The following is a 21040-nucleotide window of genomic DNA, read 5'->3' on the forward strand; positions in this document are numbered from 1 at the left end:
AAATAAAAAATATTTTATTTAGATTATATTTTATAAATTTATTTTAAAAATTATTATCAATTTTTATTATTATATTTATATAACATAAATATATAAAATTATAGTGAGTAGTGACATTGCATATTATAACATACCGGTAATGTGCATTTTGAAAATGAAATTGTATTGTGTAATACTCAGTTCGTTCACAATATTTATATATTGTGTTCACATATTTATAAATATAACGTATATTATATAATATATATTTATATAGGAATGTAAAAGTGGATACGATAAAAAGTATTTAAATACATAATTATTCTCTTAAAATTAAATTAAAAAAAAAATTGAATATGTATTTATAAAAAAAATAAAATCCAATTATTTCATAAGTATCAAATTTAAATTGAATTCAAAAAATAAAGATAGAATTGATTTTTTTTGCTTTATTATTTTAATTTCAACACACACACACAAACACAAAATAAACAAAAATAATAAGTTATACTTATGTTATTAACACGTGCTTATATGGATGTGTTTAAAATTTTATTTATTGTTTTATATAATTGCATTTAATAGAGAAAAAATAAAAAATTATAATTATAGTTATTAGAATTTAAAGAACGAAAAAATATTAAAAATAAAAAAAAATGTTATCTAAAATCCATCTTAAAAAATAATATGAAAACAACAAATGCATATAGGGTGTGTTTGTCTTATAGAAATGCGAATATATAAAATTATTATTGAAATATTTAAATAAAAAAAAAATAAATAAAAAACAAAAAAACCCATTTATAAATTGATATACTCTACAAAAATACATGTTATTACAAAGTAATTAATAATAATTGTTTAAAATAAAAATAATGCAATTACCTAAAAATAAAAACAACAAAAAAAAACATTTAAAGTATTTAAAAGATTTTTAAATTAATTTTTTTTGAATATATTATATATATATATATATATATATATATAAATTAGAAACGTGAAAAATAAAATATTTAAATTAAATTACATAAATACTTATATATACATACAAATATATATAATCAAAATATTTTACTTCAGTAAAAAATTAAAAAATAAAAGAAAAAAAATAACTAAAAAATAAATGAACAACTTGCATAAAGCGCAATAAGAAAATTTAAATTTAAAATTTAAATTACGTTAAGAATCTGTTCACTATCTTTATTAAAAATAAATTAAATTTCTTGAAATTTGTTTTTAAAACATAAAAATGTTTTTTAATATTTAATACCCAGTAAATTTTCTTATATAAAATAAGAAAATTAAAAAATTTAATTTTGAGAACTGGAATTATTAACGTTTTTGAACAACGCACGTAAAAACGGAGAACTTTATCATTTTTTACGAGTCCTTTCAGAAGTTTTTCAATTTTCTTTTCCTGAAAGTCATATTTAAATTTTATTTTTATCATTGGTTTTAGTTGTTAATTTATATATGTATATACACATACATATATAAAATTCCTAGTCATTGCATATGCACAATGAGACTCGTCTAAATATACTTATTTAAATGAACTAAAGTTCAAAAGTTCATTATCATTGGGTACATATTATGTTAAGATATAAAAAAAAAAGATAACCTAGTATTATAAAGAATTGTTTCCCCAGTTGGTATAAACATAACCAGCAGCAGTTCAATATACATAGATATATGCATAATAAAACATTAAAGAGCACGTATGTATAATAAAATAATTAAGATATGTTAAAACTATAATTTGCGATCCATCGGGCCCTGTTTGTATTATTTTATTGTTTTGATTTTTTTAATTTTCATTCGAACGACAATTATTTGTAGCGTTTATTTTATTTGTCTATAAACATATCGAAAAGTTCATATTTGTTTATACTTATACCAAATTTTTAAATACCATGTACATACATACATATATAACCATTTTTTATTAAAAGGCTTTACCTTTTTCCGAATGATTTTAAACATCATAAGAAAAGCATAATAGAAAATTATTTCAAGAGTAAGTATAACTAGCAGAAGAAATGTGTATATAAATACATTTATTAACGGTATTTGATATAGTTTTTAATGATTTAATATTTTTCCTTTTCGGAAACTGTATTTTTTTCAAATGATCTAACTGTAGTCTTGCAGACTACAGTTACAATGCAAAGACAAAATACAGTAATTTTGCTTACACCCCTCCATTTATAAAAATAGGTATTTAAATTGCAATAATTTTTAATCAATCCCTGTCTTTAAGTAATAGCAACGCTGTATTGATACTCGTATACACTTCGGCAATTACAATGCATAAACAGAATTTCCCTAGTAATATGGCATTAATAAACAATTCAGCTTGTGACTTGTAAATGCTGATTTATTTTACAATACGGCTCTATATTTTCTGCAATGCTTAAAGTTCAATACCAAATCAATTTTTTCATCTCTTCTTTCTGGATTGCAGTCGTATACTGAGTCATTACTGCAATATAAAATATATAAATTATAATAAATTGTTTTGAAAAATATAAAAGGGGAAAAAGTAAGTACTTAAATTAAGTTTTAATTCCAAAGATTTAATGCATTTAATTAATTTCATATTAAAAAATTATTATGATTTTGACATCGAGTCATCGGATTTTTACAGCTTTATTTTATTTCAAAATCTAAAAACATCAACAAAATCCGTGTCAAGCTTTAACAAAATATGTAATTTCAAATTCGGTAAGAATTTAAACAACTACGTTTTTTAAACAAAGCTATTAATTTTATGATTTGACTCAAATTTATTTGTGTTTAAAAACAAGAAAAAAAAATCAGTACATAAAATTTCACATCTTTAGATTATTTTTTAAAAAGTCTTTAAATGCTGATTCAGTTTCTTCGTCCATTTCAGGATTGCATTCGTATTCTGAGTCGTTACTGCAAAATAAAATGTAACAATAGTAAATAAATTTATACAAAAATTCTTTCCATACTCCTCATTGATATCACTATTGGAAATAGAAGCCAAAAACATATTTTCCTCTTCCGTTAAAATTTGACCGTCTGGCCCATAAAATACAGGTTCATCACAATTGTTAATATATGGTACGTTGCCAGAAGAATATTCTAAAAATTAAAACTTGTTTATTTCACAAAAATTTTATTTTAAGCACGACTCGACTACCTTTAATATCCTCGGTACGGCCCCAACAATTATCTTTTAATTTTAAAACACTCTCCAAAAGCCTACTTGTGCTGACATCCATAGGATTGGTAGTACTTAATGTAGATAAAATGAGTTTCATATTATGAGGACAATCTTTATCTAAGTCATATCCCGCTAACTGAAATATTTTAAATTTTATTTAAAATATAAATTACTACTTATAATGAAAATTTTTTTGCCTTTAAAGTCCAACAAATGCACTTTATATTTTCTGGCGAAGGATTTGTGAGTAATTGTTCTATTGAAAAAACTATACTTTGAGCAATGTCTTTAATAGTTTCATCATTCTGTAAAAACAAGAAAGACATTAAAAAACAAATTTTTAAAATGATTTGTGAAAAAACGTACGTCTCGTAACTGCATGTATAACTCCGCTAAAAACAATGTAGTTCCTACAAAATTTAGTATTTATAAAGAATTAATTGAAAAACATGTATAATTTCTTAATCCTGTACCTCGGACTTTATGCTGCCCCTTGTTTTTTATAAAATTAATAATTTCTTCTTTATGATATGTTAACTTAAAAGTTAAGAGACATCGAAACATACTTTCGCTTTTACGATCAATGGAATCTAGTAAATTGTATAACTTTGCACCCATATAACGAAAGTTTTGTTCCTCAATAGACTAAAAATACGTTAAATATGTTAATAATTTATATTTCAAACCTTTGACTCACTTTATTAAATATTATTTCCATTGCATTAGATAATACGTAATAATTTTCTGTGAACCCTTCAAATATAACTTGCGCTTGTTTGGCAACTGAATCGAAAGACCCAGGATTTTCGTTTAAGCTGTTCACAATGCTTTCAATATAAGTGATTGCATATGTTTCTTCTTGGGTCTAAAAAAAAGTTTTAATATGTGTTAGTAAATATTTATGTCATTAATGTAAATTTTTACAGGGTCGAAAATCCCTTGAGATCCAGCAAATTCTTGTTGCGTTGAAACGTGTTGGTTTTGAATTGGCGTGTTATTACAATTCGGAATGCTTTGCATGGTGTGATTGTAATTACTATTTCCGCTATTATAATATTTATTCGTTGATTGATGTGGATTTAATGTAGTATTTTGCTCTTGATAAATAGTTGGATGACAATATGGAATATTTTGAGGGTGTTGATTTTGATTAGAACTACTTTGTGCTACATTTAAACGGTTTTGGAGATTTGAAATTTTCATTGCGTTCATTGGTTTTGAAATATCATCAGTTCGTCTTTTAGGAATGAATTCGGGAGCATTAGGAGACAACATAACTGAACGTTGTGATGTTTTATGACGTGACATTGAAGATAATTGTCCATCTAAAGGATAATAAACCGATATTTAATTTACATATTTAACTTGAATGTATATTTTTATAAAACTCTTTACTTCTTATTCATAAATAATTTGAATTAATTTAAGGTACAATTTGAATTAAAAATATACATTAGTTATTGCACCCATTCTTTGCACAAATTGAGTTTAGCAGATAGGTATACCTAACTAAATCGATTCTAAATTTTCTGTTTAAATAATAAAAATACATCTTTGTCATTTCTAATGCTATTTGAAGACACAATTTTTTTATATTGGTCACATAAAATGTACTTTCATACTAAAGAAAGAAAGTTTACCGCTTTCCCTTTTGATGTAGTGGTAAAAAAAGTATGCACAGCTTTCCTTTCTGTATAAAAGACCCAATACAAAAAAAACTCAATTTTTACCTACATTTTTTAACATTTCAATAAAACTTAATTTTTTTTTTAATATTAATCTTTAGAGAATAGGTCTATTTTAATAACTACTATGAAATACAAACTTTTCCATATACATAATTTCTCGTAATTTAACCTTCTAAATTAAATAAGTGTGTATGTAGGCATGCTTTACGAAAAAATTTTCATTTGCAAATTTTTACTACGTACCATAAAATTGATTTTTATAAAAATACACAAAACTAGAAATTTGACTTCATTTATGTGCAAGAAAAAAAATAATATTCTTTTAAGACTACATATGTATTTTGTAACGTATTGAAAATTTTTTTGTTCTTAATATGTAAGTACCTTGATGGTTGATGCTATTTGGTTCTCTTAAATCGACATATTCTGCGTGTTTATTAAATCTAGGAGCGGATTTTGAGTTTGTATCCATATTAACTTTTACGGTTATTAGTTTATCAAATTTACAATTTCAAAATATATACAAATCAAAAACAAACATTTAGGTTTCCAAATAATAAATAAATCCTTTTGCAACACGATCACATTCACTAAACAAAATGAATGACTTTATTTTAATTTAAGGTAGGCTCCTTTTCAATCATTGAAGTTGAAAGAACCAATATTATTTCTTTATTTTGTTGCTAAACATAATAACATTCACATTAATGTGTCGGAGTTACCGTACGTGGAAAATATTTACCACGTATAAAAAGAATAAGTCAAACTATGTACTTTGAGTGGCAGTCACTTATTTTTATTAGGCTCATGGCGGTCACGATTATTTCGTGCTAATCCACATGAACACTTAAAAATTACTTTAAAAACCTTTTTTTTATAAAATTTTGTTAATTATAATTAAACTAACCCCTTGCTATAGCAATCTTTTAGAGCACAGAGTCGGAAAAGAAACCCTACTATTAAAATTAATTTCCAAAGTGATCTAATGACAATCACTTGTATTGCTTATTATTGACTTTATTAATTTTATAACTCATTGGGTGAATTTTAAGAAAAGTTTAAAAAAAATTAGAGTTTATCTCTACATTCATTATAACGTACATAAATGTTTTATAAAAGACAACTGTCAATTCTTTAATAACACTTATGTTTATACAAAATTTAGGAAATATAAGAAAACTTATATGTATATCTTAATATAAAAATTTGTACATTTTGGTAGTTTAAAAGATTCTTTTATAAACACACATTGGTATGTATATATGTATACATATAATTTTAGATAAGGGAAAGTTGAGCTAAAATTCTGATATATGTATATTTACATGCAAACGCTTATAATAAACTTCAATATTAATCAATTTTACTTTGATAATTATTATGGACGTTTATCGCAAGCTGCTTGTTGCCTTAAAGGCAGCTTATAAGGCATGTTTCAAAATCAACTCAATTCTACAACATAAAACACAATAGACTTTAAGAAAATATTTTTGTATTTTTTTTTTCTAAATTTTTGGTTTAATATAGATATACATGAAAATGTACAGACAAGAAAACCTAGTGTCTACTAAAATTCAGATCGAACGTCAATTTGACATATTCAGCTATTAAAATTTTACTCTTGCATAAGTCGAGTTGACATGAGACATGCATTTTGGTAGACGTTCTTATATGTTGATAATACAAATATATTTGGAATATACATAAACTTACATTTTTTAAAATTTATACATAATGTTTAATCTCACTTTCAAACTGCGACCGAAAATTTTGACATATCAGTAATGATTTCAGGTTTGTTTTGAAGATAATTGATATTTGCGATTACAAGCAATTTTTTTCTACATTCTCCAAATTTTCTTCTAAATTAAAAAACTGACTATTGTTATCAACAAAGTGATAACAATTTTATAAAGAAGAATTAAAAAGACCTAAAAGTAAACCGTTTTTTTTTGTAGTAAAAAATAAATTTGATTAATTTAAAATTTGACAGCTGTGGTATTAAAATAGGAAGTAAAATCAACTATCAAAATTTAATGCATGTCATTACAAAATTAACTTTTCCCTGTAAAAATATTAGACAAAAGAGCTTTGTCTATAAAATTAAGCATACATAATTCAACTTAACTGGAATTGCAACAGTTATCCGAAATAAAGTATAAAGAATATTATTCATTCTGTTCCAAAATGTACAACTTTAATAGTTATAAAGTCTGTAATATCGAAGAGAGCAACTGAAAGAATTTCGTCAACAACGTCAAAAAAAAATTAATCAAATATTATTGTTTGTAATTTTTTGTCAAAGCCATATGATTTTGCAGTACTACTGCATGTTCTATGATTGCATTATAGAACATGCAGAAAAACTTTTCCTGCAGTATTTTTTTTTTGATTTGATTAAGTCGAACAGCAGTGAATCATTTTGGAAAATAAAGTTTAATTGTCATGAAATGACCTTTCAAATTTAACAAATTTCAATTGATTAATTGGCTGAATGGTATTTTTGCGGGAAGTGACCGTTAACCATCTATTTAATCATGTGCATCTATATGATTACAAAATAAACCTCCGAAATCAAAATTTACACTTCATTTCCTTTATTTTTGTGTTTAATATATGTATTTATTTAATTAATGTTCAACTTCTATCATTTATGATATTTTAAATCCTACTTGCAAATATGTATATTATGTAAAAAATAGCTTAATCAATTTTTTATAATATGTAGATTTTATGTTAAGTTATATGTTATATGTAATTGAAAAATTGGGTTATGTTATTGTTTACAAATTTTTATTAAATAATTTTATAGGACATAATTAGCAAAAGAAAATTTTCAAAAGAAAAATTTATTTAAAAAAAGAAATCAGAACATTCAAACCTAACATTCCCTCATTTGATTCAGTTATCTTACACGATTTTGATTATAATAATTCCATATTTCTATTGTGTTTCCCTTTCCAAACGAATTCTTTTACTTCGTGAATTATTAGCCACATCTGAATTTATGTCCGAGGAATGTTCTCTTCTCTTAAGAATGCTCTAAAAGAGATGTAACAATTTTTGTAAATATGTTAATTTGAATATATTTATTGTACTTACCTTTTTATCCCATTGTTGGTGCAAATAACGTAATAAAATGTTTTTTTTTTCTGTCACAATAACTTAAAGTAAATATGAAACTATATTAGTTGTAATCACATTAATAAAAGACAACTCATTAAATATAGATTATATTATTTTAAACACATATAGGTTAGCAAATATATATGTACATATATGTATATGCTTTAGACATACACATATATTTAAATATGAGTGGGTTGGGTATAGAACTGCAAAATAGTACATATAATGTAAATATAATGGAATATAACTGCAATATATGAAGAAGAAATTTGCTGTTTTTTTTATTAAGCATCTTAGTTCTTATTAATCAATGATTAACTTCCAATAAAAGTAAAAACCTATTTCAAATATTTTTATGTGTATACATTTTAATTCAATTAATAGACTATACATACATATAAAAATATATTTTAAATATTTTTGAAATTCAATTCTGAATTCCTAATGGATGCTCTTTAATTTTTAAAACGGTATTCAGAGTAAATTGCAAACTAAATCCCTATTATTTGATCGTTTCAAGATATTTCATCTTTCATAAACAAAACAATTGGAAATTGATAATTGTCTCAGAAATTTTTGATACTTTAATAATTTGATTATTTAATTTGCGTTTTAGTTGGAATTATCTTACTTTGTTCTGAAGGTGAATCCTCTGTGGGTATATATACTGTGGGTCTCTTAAGTGACGTTCTGATTCCGTTTTCTGAATTAAATAATGAAAAATTTCTTTGATTATGACTCGGCAAGTCTTTTAAAAATTCCTTTACCGACTAAAAAATGATATAATGTTTAAATATATCAAGACTATATTAACAATTTGTATCATTTACCATGTTGTTATTTGACATGAACTTTAGCTATAAAATTTTGTTTTGTTAAATGTCGTTTTTTAAAGAAGACAGAAAAAAAATTGGATTGATGGATTTAAGCAACCGATGATTATGACATTTATGTTTTAATTAAACTGAATTTTTTAGCTAAAGGTAGTTTTACACATAATACTCAATGATAATGACTCCAAAAAATTCATTCTTTGCTACCTTTTTTAAATTTGGCAGATTCCGATATGTCTAGGAGAAGGTTAATTTATATTTTTTCCACCAAATAACCGATAATTTTTTTTTTGTTTAAAAGTGTTTGCATATACTTTAAACTCAGATTCAACTTTAATTGCAGATTTTCGTATATTTATCACATATTTATACATCAACTTTGCGAAAGCCACTTAAACGCAAACTGAAAATAAAATTTCGTGTAATAAATTATGAGTTATGATGAGTTAAATGAGAGAGATAAGAGTTATGAGTTTGTGGTAAAGAGAAACGTTTATATTAGATTGAGTTATTACATTTTAATTAAAAATTAATTTTTACTACTTTACTACTTTACACAAAATATCGTGAGCTACAAAAGTCAAAACGGTAACAGTGATTCCGATGAGAACATGTGCGTAATATAATTTGTTTGTTTTGCAATTATCATTTTTAGAATTCAGGAAAAATAAAATTTAGGTAAATACAATGAAAAATACTGAAGGCGGTGTAGATTTTCATAATGTTCGATTTTACAATTTATCACCACGTTCAATTGAATCTATTTCATATAACCGTTTAAATGGGAAAATAGCTCTTTGCAGAGGAGATTCTTCGATAGAAATTTGGGATGTTACACATGTTCCTGTATTAGAAAAAACGATAGTTTCTGAAGTTAATAATAATTATTCAATTGAAGATTTATCATGGTTCGGTAATCGGTTATTTTCGGGAGACTTGGCTGGTAAAATTATAGAATATGACTTAAAAACACTGAAACGGAAATCCGAGCAATATGTGACCGGGAATTCTGTTTGGTGTTTAGATGTCAATAGTAAACATAATTGTTTAGCTGCAGGAACCGAAGAAGGATATATTAATATTTTCGACTTAACTGAAGACAGTTTAATTTATAAAAGTGTTTTCGATAAACAAGATGGCAGAATTTTATGTTGCAAATTTAGCTCAAATGGAGACCATATTGTTACTGGTTCTATAGATGTCATAAGAATTTGGTGCACAAAAACTGGGCATGCCATTAGAAAAATTTCAGTGGGCAGAGCCGAAAAGAAAAAGGAAACCATTGTTTGGGCTATTCAACTTCTAAAAAATTTTACCATTATATCAGGTAAAATATAAAAATGAGTTATAATACTGAGTATAAAAAAGATTATTTTTAGGAGATTCAAGGGGTCAACTCACAGTTTGGGATGGAAATAACGGGAGTCAAATCGAATCTCACCAAGTTTTTCAAAAGGATATTCTAGCACTTGCGGTTAATGAAGGAGAGGACGTTTTAATGTGTTCTGGAGTTGAACCAATGATAAGAATTTTTTGTTTGACTACCATAACTAAACATAATCAAACATTCAAAAGATGGATTAAATTTTTGCAGAGATATATACATGATCATGACGTCAAAGCTTTAACTTTTGCGGGACCAAAAATTATTTCGGGAAGTGTTGATGGCTTTTTAGGATTTTCGTACTACTCCAAAAGTCGTCAAGAAATCAAAAAATGTGGTCCTTTTTTACAAAATCCATCTATATGCGTCGCAAACAATGTTAGACAAATATTGTTGAGGTATCCAGATTACTTAGAGGTTTGGAAGTTGGGTGACAGTGAGAGAAGCACTGCAGAAAAATTAATGGAAATGAAATCGAAAAACGGAGATTTTATCGTTTGTGCGGCGATGTCATCAAATGGTGAATGGTTAATATATTCCACAATATCAACCATTCGGTTATTTGGTTTAACTTTTCAAAATGAATCATTAAAAGTTTCTAAAATGAAGGTACTTTTCAAAGAGTTTTCGCCTGCAATAAAAGTACTTTTTTCTCATAATTCGCAGCAAATTTATCTTTTTAAAGCTACTAACAAAGTGGAAATATTCGATATATCAAAAAGCACTATTAGTTACCAAGGGAAATTAAACATTTCCAAACAAGTTGAAGAAATTCCACATATTGCGTTATTTTCAAAAGATGATCAATGTTTAGTTGTTGGAACGACTTGTAAAAAAATTTGCATTTGGCGTAAAGATGAAAAAAGCAATTGGCGACACCACACAACTCTCCCGAGAAATTCAGCTCCAATTACTGCTATAGAATTTCATCCAGTTTTACCCAAGATTGTAGCAGTCTTTTCAGATGGAAAAATTTTTGACTACCATATAACGAAAATGAAAATTGTTAATCTTCAAATGATAGCAGAGAATGAATTCGCTAATGATTGTGTAAAGAATATTTTACTGTATGATGATGACGATGGGAAAATGATTTTGCAAACAGAGAATGCGTTAATATCTTGCAATTGGGAAATACAGCCAAATCAAAAGCAGCAGAAGTTAAGCAATTCCTCAATAACTGAAGAAAATTTAGCTCTAAGGATAGTTTCCAATAGATTATATGATAATTTAATAGATACTAGATGGTTATCGCAAAATGAAATTGTTGCTGTTGGTGTTAATCCTATATCTTTGATAGAAAAGTTGCCAAATGCTTTTAAGCGAAAAGTATTTGGTGCAAATTAAATTACTTTGTTCTAAGCCATAAAAATTATAAAATACATTCGTCAAAATTTTTAAACTTTTTTCTTTTATTAATAAAATATTCAATCAATAATTTTGCAATTTTAGTTTCGGTACCACATTCATACTGGTTAGTTCTTGAAATAATAATTTACAAGCATACGGCATTGATATTTTTGATACACTACCAGATGATCTACAATTATGACACCAAGATGAATATGCTAGTCGACCGCAAGTGTTACATACGTCTACATCAAATGCGTCAGATGATATCATCAATCTTTCCATTATAAGCATACTTGCACCATATGAAATCAAACAGTCCCTTTCCATTTCACCTAAACGTAATCCTCCTTCTCTACTTCTGCCTTGGGTTGGTTGCCTTGTTAAGACAGCTTTAGGGCCTCTTGCTCTAGCGTGCATTTTATCTTGCACCATATGCTTTAATTTTTGGTAATAAATTGGCCCAGAATATATATACATTTCCAACTGTTCACCAGTTATCCCAGAGTAGAAAATATCTTTTCCCATATAATTAAAGCCATGTTTGAATAATTCATCCTGTATGTCTTTACATTTAGATCCACCAAAAGCTGTTCCATAATGAAATTTTCCTTCTAATAAGCCGGCTTTTCCTCCTAACAACTCTAATGTTTTGCCGACAGTCATGCGAGAGGGGAAACCATGTGGATTCATAATCATGTCAGGGCATATTCCGAAATCGTTAAAAGGCAAATCTTCTTGCTCCACTATTAGTCCCGTCACACCCTTTTGTCCATGTCGAGAACTGAATTTGTCTCCAATTTCTGGTCTTCTTGTTTGTCGCAATAAAATTTTTATGAGAAAATCCTCTTCCGCGTTAGCAGATACCATAACCTTCTCAATATAACTTGGTTCAGGTCCCTTATAGGAGATTGGAACGGAAGTATATTGTATATTATTTTGTGCTGACGGTTCTTTTTGTTCAAGAGAATTTATTGATGTTACTGCAGGCATTTCTTTATTGATTAAAATTTGTTTATTAGTAACTTTCTCCCCAGGTGATGCTATTCCATCTGTATCTAGAGCTTCATGCTTGTATACAATTTTATTTGTGGTCAAATCTTTAGCAGGACCCATTATTCGATCATAAGTTTGATTTGCGTATCGCTTAACGGTACATTTAGAGTTTCTATATACAAGACATCTTCCATATCCCCGATCTATCGAGGCTTTATTCAAAATTAGCGCATCTTCAATATCATAGCCAGAATAGCTCATAACCGCTACCGTGGCATTCTGTCCTGCAGGAAGTTTATCGAAATTTGTTAGTTCTATAGTTTTGGACTTAACCATTGGTATCTGTGGGTAAACAATATTGTACATTAGAGTATCAATTCGATTTTTTTGGTTATAGCCGATTGTTCCCATAGCTTGTTTACCCATAGCACATTGGTATGTATTTCTTGGACTTTGATTATGATGTGGATATGGTACAAGACCAGCACAAACTCCTAGTAATGTGAAGGGTTCTATTTCCAAATGTGTGGTTTCAAGCGAAATATCGTTTTCATTCCAGGCAATAAAAGAATCATTTTCTTCATTTACGTCTAAATACTCCACTAAGCTATCATGAAGAAAATCTTCAAATTTCCTCATTCCTTTATTCAGTTCATCTATATGGACTTGCTCCACAGCCGGCTTACCTAAAATATAAAAAATAAGTAAGTTTTGAAACGGTTATTATGGTTTTATTTAACCATTTTTCACAATGATATATGGTCGGCATAATCTGCCACCATCCGTGTGAATATAGACACAACGCTGAAATTCGGACGTATGCACCGAAATAAAAGGAGCAATCAAACCTTTTCGACGCATCATTCGAAACACTTTAACCAAATGTGTCTTATTGGTGGTTGCCCCTAATATGTTTCCATTTATGAAAACTATGTAAACGTTGGAATTATTCATTTGATGACCACCCATCAATCTAATATCTTCTACGCCTGAATTAAATGCTAGTCTAATCACTAAAAAAATATATTGTAATCAATGAATTTTTAAATTATATGGGCGTTATATACCAGGGGCTTCATCAGCTTCCGTTGTTATATGGGTCATTAGTGCCAAATTTTTTACTAAACCACACGCTTCGCCTTCTGGAGTGTCAGACGGGCACAACATACCCCATTGGCTTGGTTGCAATGATCTAGGACCGGAAACTTTACGAGTTTTTTCAAATTGAGAGTTAACTCTAGTCATCATTCCCAATGCAGAAATATAACTTAATCGCGATAAAACTTGGGTAACACCAGCTCTTTCCATCTTGAAACGTTTAATGGTCCAATTTCCTGATGAAATAGCGGATTCTAGTCCAATGGTAATTTGTGCTGCCCTTATATGTTTCACAACATCAAATTGCGCTGCCTTAACCTTAGGAATATTTTTATCTGCTATCATTTTCAATTCCCAATTCAGTCTCTTAAAAAGATCCTCGAACATAAGAGATAACAAAGATCCAGCAAGCTCTAAACGTTTGTTTCCATAATAATCACGATCATCAAATGTGGAAGGGTCGATTTCAGCCGTCATAACTCGTTTTACCATTATTGCAACATAGAAGCATTTCATTTGAAAATTGAAGCAATCAACTGGCACGTGAGCTAGTATGGTTGTCGCCAATAAATCTCTTGCTTCATCTCCAGGAGTTTTAAATTTATTTGAAGATTGAAATCTTTTCACAATTAATTTTGAGCCCATATATTGTAAGGCTCTTTGCTGTGTAAAAATTTTTAGATGAAAAGCTTCTAGCATGGAAGGAGCAAAACGGTTTTGTGTTTCTTGGTCAGTACCAATCAAAGATAAAATTTCTCTATCAGAAACAAAACCCATGGCTTTAAAAATGACCACAATTGGTATGTCATCCGTCATCGAATTATGCCTTAGATAATATTTCCCATGCTTGCCTAGTATAACAGTGCGAGATTTCTTTTCATGAGTGGAACTTGCAACCTGACATTGAACATTTCCACTAAATTCTTCTGTTATCATTTTATTCCATGATATCTGTTCTTGTATCAAAATTACTTTTTCTTGTCCGCGTACAACAAAATATCCTCCAGGATCATGCGGACACTCATTCATTTTCGATAACTCATATTCTGATTTTCCTGATAAAATACAATTTGAAGATCTCAGCATAATAGGCATTCGACCAATCAATAAGTTATTTCTTATAATTCTTTGATGTCCTCTTGTATACTCAATGTCAACAGTAATTGGAGCAGAATATGTGACATCACGTAAGCGACATTCATGTGGTGTTGTTGGTTTTGTTATGTTGAATCCTAAAAAAAAATTGTAGATTAACATTAAAAATTAAATTTGTTTCTAGACGTACCATCTTCAATATCAGGTTGCTTTACTGATACATTTAGATATTTTAAATAAAACATTGGATCAGCATCACTAAGGACTATTTGATTTGCGGCTACAATCTTTTTGATATCAACATTAACAAAATGATTGAAAGAATCAATGTGCTGTTTAACAAGTCCTTTTATTTGTAAGAAAGCTGGAACCAATTTCCATTTTTCTGTTAAATTTTTTATCGGCTTCTTCCAAATCTTTGGATCTGAATTCCAACTCTCTAAATCATCCATCATAGTACGAGACTTGGAATATCTTTTTGTATATTAATATTGATAAAATTTAAAGAAATATAAAAACACTAAAACAGCCGGACCTACCTAACCTACAGAATATAATTTTTGTTTTGTTTTTTTTGTATTAACTCCGAATATTAAAAGCAGGTGGCGGAAATATTGCATTGAAGATTTTTATTGACTTAGAATGAATATAACTACTGAACAGTGCTGCCACTTGGGTCTATTTTTATTTAAAGATAGTAAATGTTTAAATACTAAATACCGCAAGTGTAGAGCACGTCAGTTCGTTGGGATCTTCAAACGAACCCTTTTCAAAGGCTTACATAATTTCAGATTAGCTTTAGATTTTTTTTTAACTTTTCAGTTTTTTATCGAATTCTCTTTTCGTTTTTTATACTTTTATTTAAGCTATTACTTAAAGTTTCAAAAAAGTTTTATTTGAAAATTTTTTTTAAAAATTTTTTTCTTTGTAAAACGCTTGTATCCCAGAAACTGTTGAACTTCAACACCTATTAAACCAAATTTAATAACATATGTATATAAATACTTTTATTTCCGATTCAACTTAGAAAAATAAATTATTATTTAAAATTTCTTAATTTAATAATTAATTAAGAAATTGTAATTTATTTTTTAGTTGAATAAATAAATTCCTTTTTGTTTACTTAATTGCTGCAGAATACCCAAAATTATTAAAAAAAATGTATCCTCTTTTTTTCTAGTACCATGATTTTAGGTTCCAACAAAAAAAACATACATACGTACATTTGTATGTAGATACATGTTATAAATAAAATATATTTTTTTTATTTTTTTCACGTATGCATATTAAATTAAATGGTCTTTTTATAAAAAAATTATGGTTTAAGTAACATTACAATGTTAAATTCGATATTTATATAGATAAATATAATAAATGTTTCAAAAGAAATCATGTTGATTAACTCGTTGGGAAAATCTATAAAACAATTAAAATGCTTAACGGAATACAGGTCAATTAGAAGCACCGAGCAAAACAGCCCCAAAGCCCTGTTTACAGTCGATATTACAGTATATATACAAAAATATTTTTCCGTCCAAAATATTTTTATTTCGAGACCCACTAGTAAGGATCAAGTATTTCAACAAGATTTTCTAAAGAAATTCAATTTAAATGAAATACTATTTTTTGATCTTCAATACTTAACGTACTTTTCATTTTTGATGAATTTTGAGATTTAACGTTACATAAGTTTATGTTACACAAAGGGTTTTTTTACATTTTTTTTTTCTTAGCGGTATTTTTATGTATAAAGAATTTTTATTCAAATTGAATATTAAAATTTTAAATTAGATCATTCACATATTTCAGAAAGCGTCTATCATTAATAACTAATGTATGTATATCTGATTTCGGAGTTCAAGATGTCACAAGTATGAAGCAAATGTTTTTATACTACTTTATTTGTTACAATACGTAAAATAATAAAAGTATATAAATTATCTTATAGTTCAAATAACTTGAAGTGCGGAAATATGCGACTCCTAAGTCCTAGTTAAGTTTTGATTCAAAGAAATTATTTTTAAAGTTTTCCTTGATTTTATGTACTTAATAACAGTAAAAAATATATTTTTTTAAATATTCAGGAAAGATTATGGCCACGCTAATGTAGCTTTCCGATTTTTAAAAAATACATCAAATATAAACATAAAAGAATAAAGTAAAAATAATAAAAAGTGAAACTTGATATTCAGTTTTATTATTTTATGCATATTTTATTTTGTATATTGATTTTTTGTTTAAACATGGTTTAATACATACAAACATACATTCGTATTTATTATTGTTACATGTTGATAAAGATGAGTTTTAATTAGTGGTATGTTAAATTTATTTGTAAATCTTATTTAAACCTAATCTCTTTTTTTGTAATCGAAAGGTTTTTCAACGACATATCTGAAATACTTAATCTAGTCTCATTCAGTACTTTGGTAATTGATGTTCTCTTTGAAAAATACCTGGTGATTTTAAAAATATTGTTTTTTATGTTATAACGATGGATTTTAAAATTCTTTTGTTCGGATGCCTACTTAATTTAGTGTATAGATGCATTTATGTAAAAAGTGAAGAAAGATTTACAGAAGCATTTAAGTGGAAACAAATTGAATTCAATTTAAATGGAGAAGGAAATTTTATGTCGAGTAACTTTCATTTTCCTGGTGAAGTAAATGCAGATAGAAAAGAAAGGCCTCCAAATTATCCTGGAGGTTCTTCCGGAAATAGAGCAACAATAGACGAAAACTATATACCATATTCAAATGTCCCAATGGGAGTCAGTCGTTATAAAAATAAACTTTTTGTTACGTTACCGAGACGAAGGCCGGGTATACCATCAACATTAAATTATATAAATTTAATGAAACTTGGAAACGATATTAATCCAAAATTTATTCCATACCCGAATTATGATTTTAATAAATTAAATTCAACATTAATTCCTGATTCAAATAGAATTATTTCTGTTTATAGAACCAGACCAGACTATAAATGTGGAAGATTATGGTTTATTGATACAGGTACTTATATAAACATTTTTTTAAATTTAATTATTTCAATTAAACTACATAGTTAAGCAGTTTTTTAACTGTATAATTCTATACTACTTTGCACGATCTATCAACTATTTATTAATACTATGTCTGTACCTACAATACTATGCATATAAGTACATAGAAATAATTATTTTTAATAATAAATGTCTATGTATCCTTTAATACAAGTGTTTATTTACTAACATTCATACGAGTACTTGTGTGGTTTCTAATTAGTTTTTTTCAATCATGAAAAATTTCATTCTATCAAAAACAATAAATTTTTTAAGTGCAATATTAAGACCTTAAGTTAAAGATTAAAATGTTATAGATATACATTTGTATTTGTGCACATACTATATTCTTATGTTTACATACTTACATATGTATATTCACTTAATAAACTTTCGGATCGGATTTGATTAAGCTATATGTACAAATATAATATGTAAAAAGCAAATAAAATATAATATATAATGTACATAGTTTTTTAAATCTAGTAATAGCTAGAGTTAATAGCTATGTTTAAAATTTTAAGAATAAAATGTTAAATTTTGTTTTTGTTTTACACGTTAAAAGTTTACGTTCTTTTTAATTGAAAAGCTAAAAGCAAATTTATCATTTTCTCCTACATGCATACACACATGACAAATAATTATTTTTCACATTTAGATGGTTTCAATCGAACACTTTTTAATAATTGCACGATTCCTTAACTATAAAATATTTATATTCATTGTTATAACAACTCATATTCTTATTTGTATAGATACATTAAGTATCTACATGTACATACATATGCATATTTATATGCATTCTTACCGAGATTTTTTTGTCGCAAGCGTACATGTGCCTATATACGTACGTTTTTATAAGATCCTAAAATAAATTTTGTTTAAATGCATTTCTTAAGGAGTCTAGTTAACGATAGTTTTATTGTAAGGGGACGAAAATTTTTATTAATTAAAATAACACATTTTCTAATTTAGAAAGTATGACGTAATTCTTCTTGGGAGGAATAGCTTGGATACATGGTAATAAAAAACAAGTATCTCTAAAATTTTTAAAACTGTTGTACAAATTTTTTATACTACTATTTTAAATTGCATAATTTTTTACATATTATATTGAATTTGAGTAATATATTACATATGTTTACATAATAATATACTACTTAAATGTAATTCTTAATTTGCATCCGCAAAAATATGTTCTTTAGAATCGATCACAAAATTTCAGAAATTTTACTTATACAGACTTATATGTAATTATCTCTAATAAATTCGAATGCAATAAAATAGGTGAATGTTTCGTTTAAGTATGAAATATAAAGTATTTGTATCGGTCTAAATAAATATGTATATTGAATATCATTTTAAATTTTAACATTGTAATGGTTTTTCCTTAAAACTTCGAAACTTGTACGTATAGCCTTCTGATTTTTAAAGTTAAAGATGTTAATATCTTAAATATGTAAATACATATATGTTTTTATTTCCTCTCAGAGATCTAAAACAAACTAGATTTCAAGTTCAGGTAATTTTGAACCTACAAAAACATAGAAGCCCGAATTATTAGAAAGATTAAAATTATACCATGTTGTCTTGAACATACCGTATATCACCGTATACTACATACACGAGTATCAAATTATTATAAGAAAAATCTTTTATATTTTCTTATATTTATAATAACATCATTACTTAAGTGTACACTATTTAATAATGATTTTAATATCTCTGCTGATATTCGGATAAATTGAATGCTGACAATTTAAGAATTGTCAGCAAACAGTTTAACACAAATCAATTAAACACATAAAATTAATGTTTTATTTTGAAAGAAAGAAAAGAATAATTTTTTTAGTTCCACTACTTTAATAAATACTTTAATACTTGCAGGTGTACTTGAATATCCAGACAATATTCAACAAATTCAACAACCGTCAATTTGGATTCTTGACTTAGAAAATGGTGGAAAACCTCTGCGTCGTTTTGAAATACCTGCCAATATAGTGACAACTGGAAGAGGTCTTGCTAGTATAACAGTTGATGTTGATGTTAATTGTGACGATGCTTTTGCTTATATTCCCGATTTACAAACTTATCATCTTTATGTATATAGCTATCGCATGAACTCGATCTGGTCATTTTCACATAATTATTTAAGTTTTGATCCTATAGCCGGTGATTTAGATATTGGAGGAGTGCAATTTCAATGGAGTGATGGCATTTTTTCATTAACATTAGGAAATAAAATGTCAAATGGATTTAGAAATGCTTATTTCCATCCAATGGCAAGTCATTCAGAATTTGTTGTTTCTACGAAGGTTCTACAAAATCAAACAAATGCTGATAGATCATGGCATGGCAATGACTTTATGTTTCTTGGTATTAGAGGTATAAATAAGCAATCAACTATGCACGATTTTCATACAAAAAGTGGAACTATTTTTTATGCGGAAATACAAAATAATGGAATTGGATGCTGGAATACCAATAAAAAATTTTGTAGTTGCAATCATGAAATCATTCATTCTGATGTCGATAAAATGATATATCCTAGTGATTTAACGATTGATGATGAAGATAACATTTGGGTTATGAGCAACACAATGCCACGTTATATTTACTCTAGGTTAGATCCGAATGAATATAATTTTAGAATTTGGACAACAACAGTCAAAAAAGCTGTTCAAGGTACTCTGTGCGAATAAATTTGTGCACAACACGTGTGTAAAAACTTTTTATTTGTGAAAATAAAATTGTATACGCATTGCATTATAAATTCAAATTAAATAAAAATCACATATAAATGCAATTTTTCTAAAATCAATTGATACTTTTCCAAATCTGTAACTTCCAAAAAAGAATGAACTGATGCACGCATATGTTATAACGAATAAGTAAAACAAGAAATTTTTTTCTTTGAATGATTTCAAAAATTGTTTCATATTATAATACGGTCATCTCAAACAAGGGCGTAAAAGTAGTATTAGTATTATTTTCGTGTAGTCTAAAAGTATTATTTTAAAAATATTAGAGCTGTAATGAAAGAGTTTTGCTCAATTGCTGCTCTTCAAAGAGAGTGCTGAAGAGCTTCATTTCCTTTTGTCATGTTCTCATATGATGATAATTAATTGTGAAAAAATCTTCAATAATAAGTAGTCACGGAAACAAGACAGTTTAGATTAAAGATTTTCATTTGGACATCTTGTTAATTTTATCAACTTGAATTTCGTGTTCAATTAAATTAATATTAACCCT

General features: G+C 26.9%; 5 protein-coding genes across 6 annotated transcripts; 2 read left to right on the forward strand and 3 right to left on the reverse strand.

Moving 5' to 3' along the window:
• Window positions 1-2741: 2741 nt before the first annotated feature.
• On the reverse strand, window positions 2742-5487 carry LOC129607431 (uncharacterized). Its single transcript, XM_055518454.1, has 9 exons — window positions 5245-5487; window positions 4097-4497; window positions 3870-4037; window positions 3646-3817; window positions 3539-3582; window positions 3370-3477; window positions 3149-3308; window positions 2958-3090; window positions 2742-2901 (listed from the first exon to the last, which is right to left on the reverse strand). Exons 1-9 carry the CDS (start codon window positions 5330-5332, stop codon window positions 2811-2813), a joined length of 1365 nt encoding a protein of 454 aa, XP_055374429.1. The 5' UTR covers window positions 5333-5487; the 3' UTR covers window positions 2742-2810.
• Window positions 5488-7631: 2144 nt separating this feature from the next.
• LOC129607539 (DET1- and DDB1-associated protein 1) lies at window positions 7632-8940 on the reverse strand. The gene is made up of 4 exons (XM_055518585.1): window positions 8820-8940; window positions 8621-8759; window positions 7963-8024; window positions 7632-7902 (listed from the first exon to the last, which is right to left on the reverse strand). The coding sequence occupies exons 1-4, from the start codon at window positions 8835-8837 to the stop codon at window positions 7804-7806; spliced, it is 318 nt and encodes a 105-aa protein (XP_055374560.1). The 5' UTR covers window positions 8838-8940; the 3' UTR covers window positions 7632-7803.
• Window positions 8941-9426: 486 nt separating this feature from the next.
• Window positions 9427-11637, forward strand: LOC129607369 (U3 small nucleolar RNA-associated protein 4 homolog). The gene is made up of 2 exons (XM_055518332.1): window positions 9427-10149; window positions 10202-11637. Exons 1-2 carry the CDS (start codon window positions 9510-9512, stop codon window positions 11551-11553), a joined length of 1992 nt encoding a protein of 663 aa, XP_055374307.1. The 5' UTR covers window positions 9427-9509; the 3' UTR covers window positions 11554-11637.
• On the reverse strand, window positions 11597-15288 carry LOC129607368 (DNA-directed RNA polymerase III subunit RPC2). The gene is made up of 4 exons (XM_055518331.1): window positions 14936-15288; window positions 13620-14882; window positions 13293-13565; window positions 11597-13238 (listed from the first exon to the last, which is right to left on the reverse strand). Exons 1-4 carry the CDS (start codon window positions 15198-15200, stop codon window positions 11638-11640), a joined length of 3402 nt encoding a protein of 1133 aa, XP_055374306.1. The 5' UTR covers window positions 15201-15288; the 3' UTR covers window positions 11597-11637.
• Window positions 15289-16976: 1688 nt separating this feature from the next.
• LOC129607593 (L-dopachrome tautomerase yellow-f2-like) lies at window positions 16977-20594 on the forward strand. Of its 2 annotated transcripts, XM_055518691.1 has the most exons (4): window positions 17021-17062; window positions 17123-17174; window positions 17283-17759; window positions 19676-20594. In XM_055518691.1, the coding sequence occupies exons 3-4, from the start codon at window positions 17378-17380 to the stop codon at window positions 20488-20490; spliced, it is 1197 nt and encodes a 398-aa protein (XP_055374666.1). In that variant the 5' UTR covers window positions 17021-17062; window positions 17123-17174; window positions 17283-17377; the 3' UTR covers window positions 20491-20594. The 2 variants fall into 2 exon arrangements, with proteins under 2 accessions (XP_055374665.1, XP_055374666.1); XM_055518690.1 differs by having other exon boundaries at window positions 16977-17062; window positions 17123-17759.
• Window positions 20595-21040: the final 446 nt, after the last annotated feature.

This window comes from Condylostylus longicornis, unplaced genomic scaffold (genome assembly GCF_029603195.1).
Source record: "Condylostylus longicornis isolate FDR11 unplaced genomic scaffold, ASM2960319v2 ptg000027l, whole genome shotgun sequence".
Lineage (NCBI taxonomy): Eukaryota > Metazoa > Arthropoda > Insecta > Diptera > Dolichopodidae > Condylostylus > Condylostylus longicornis.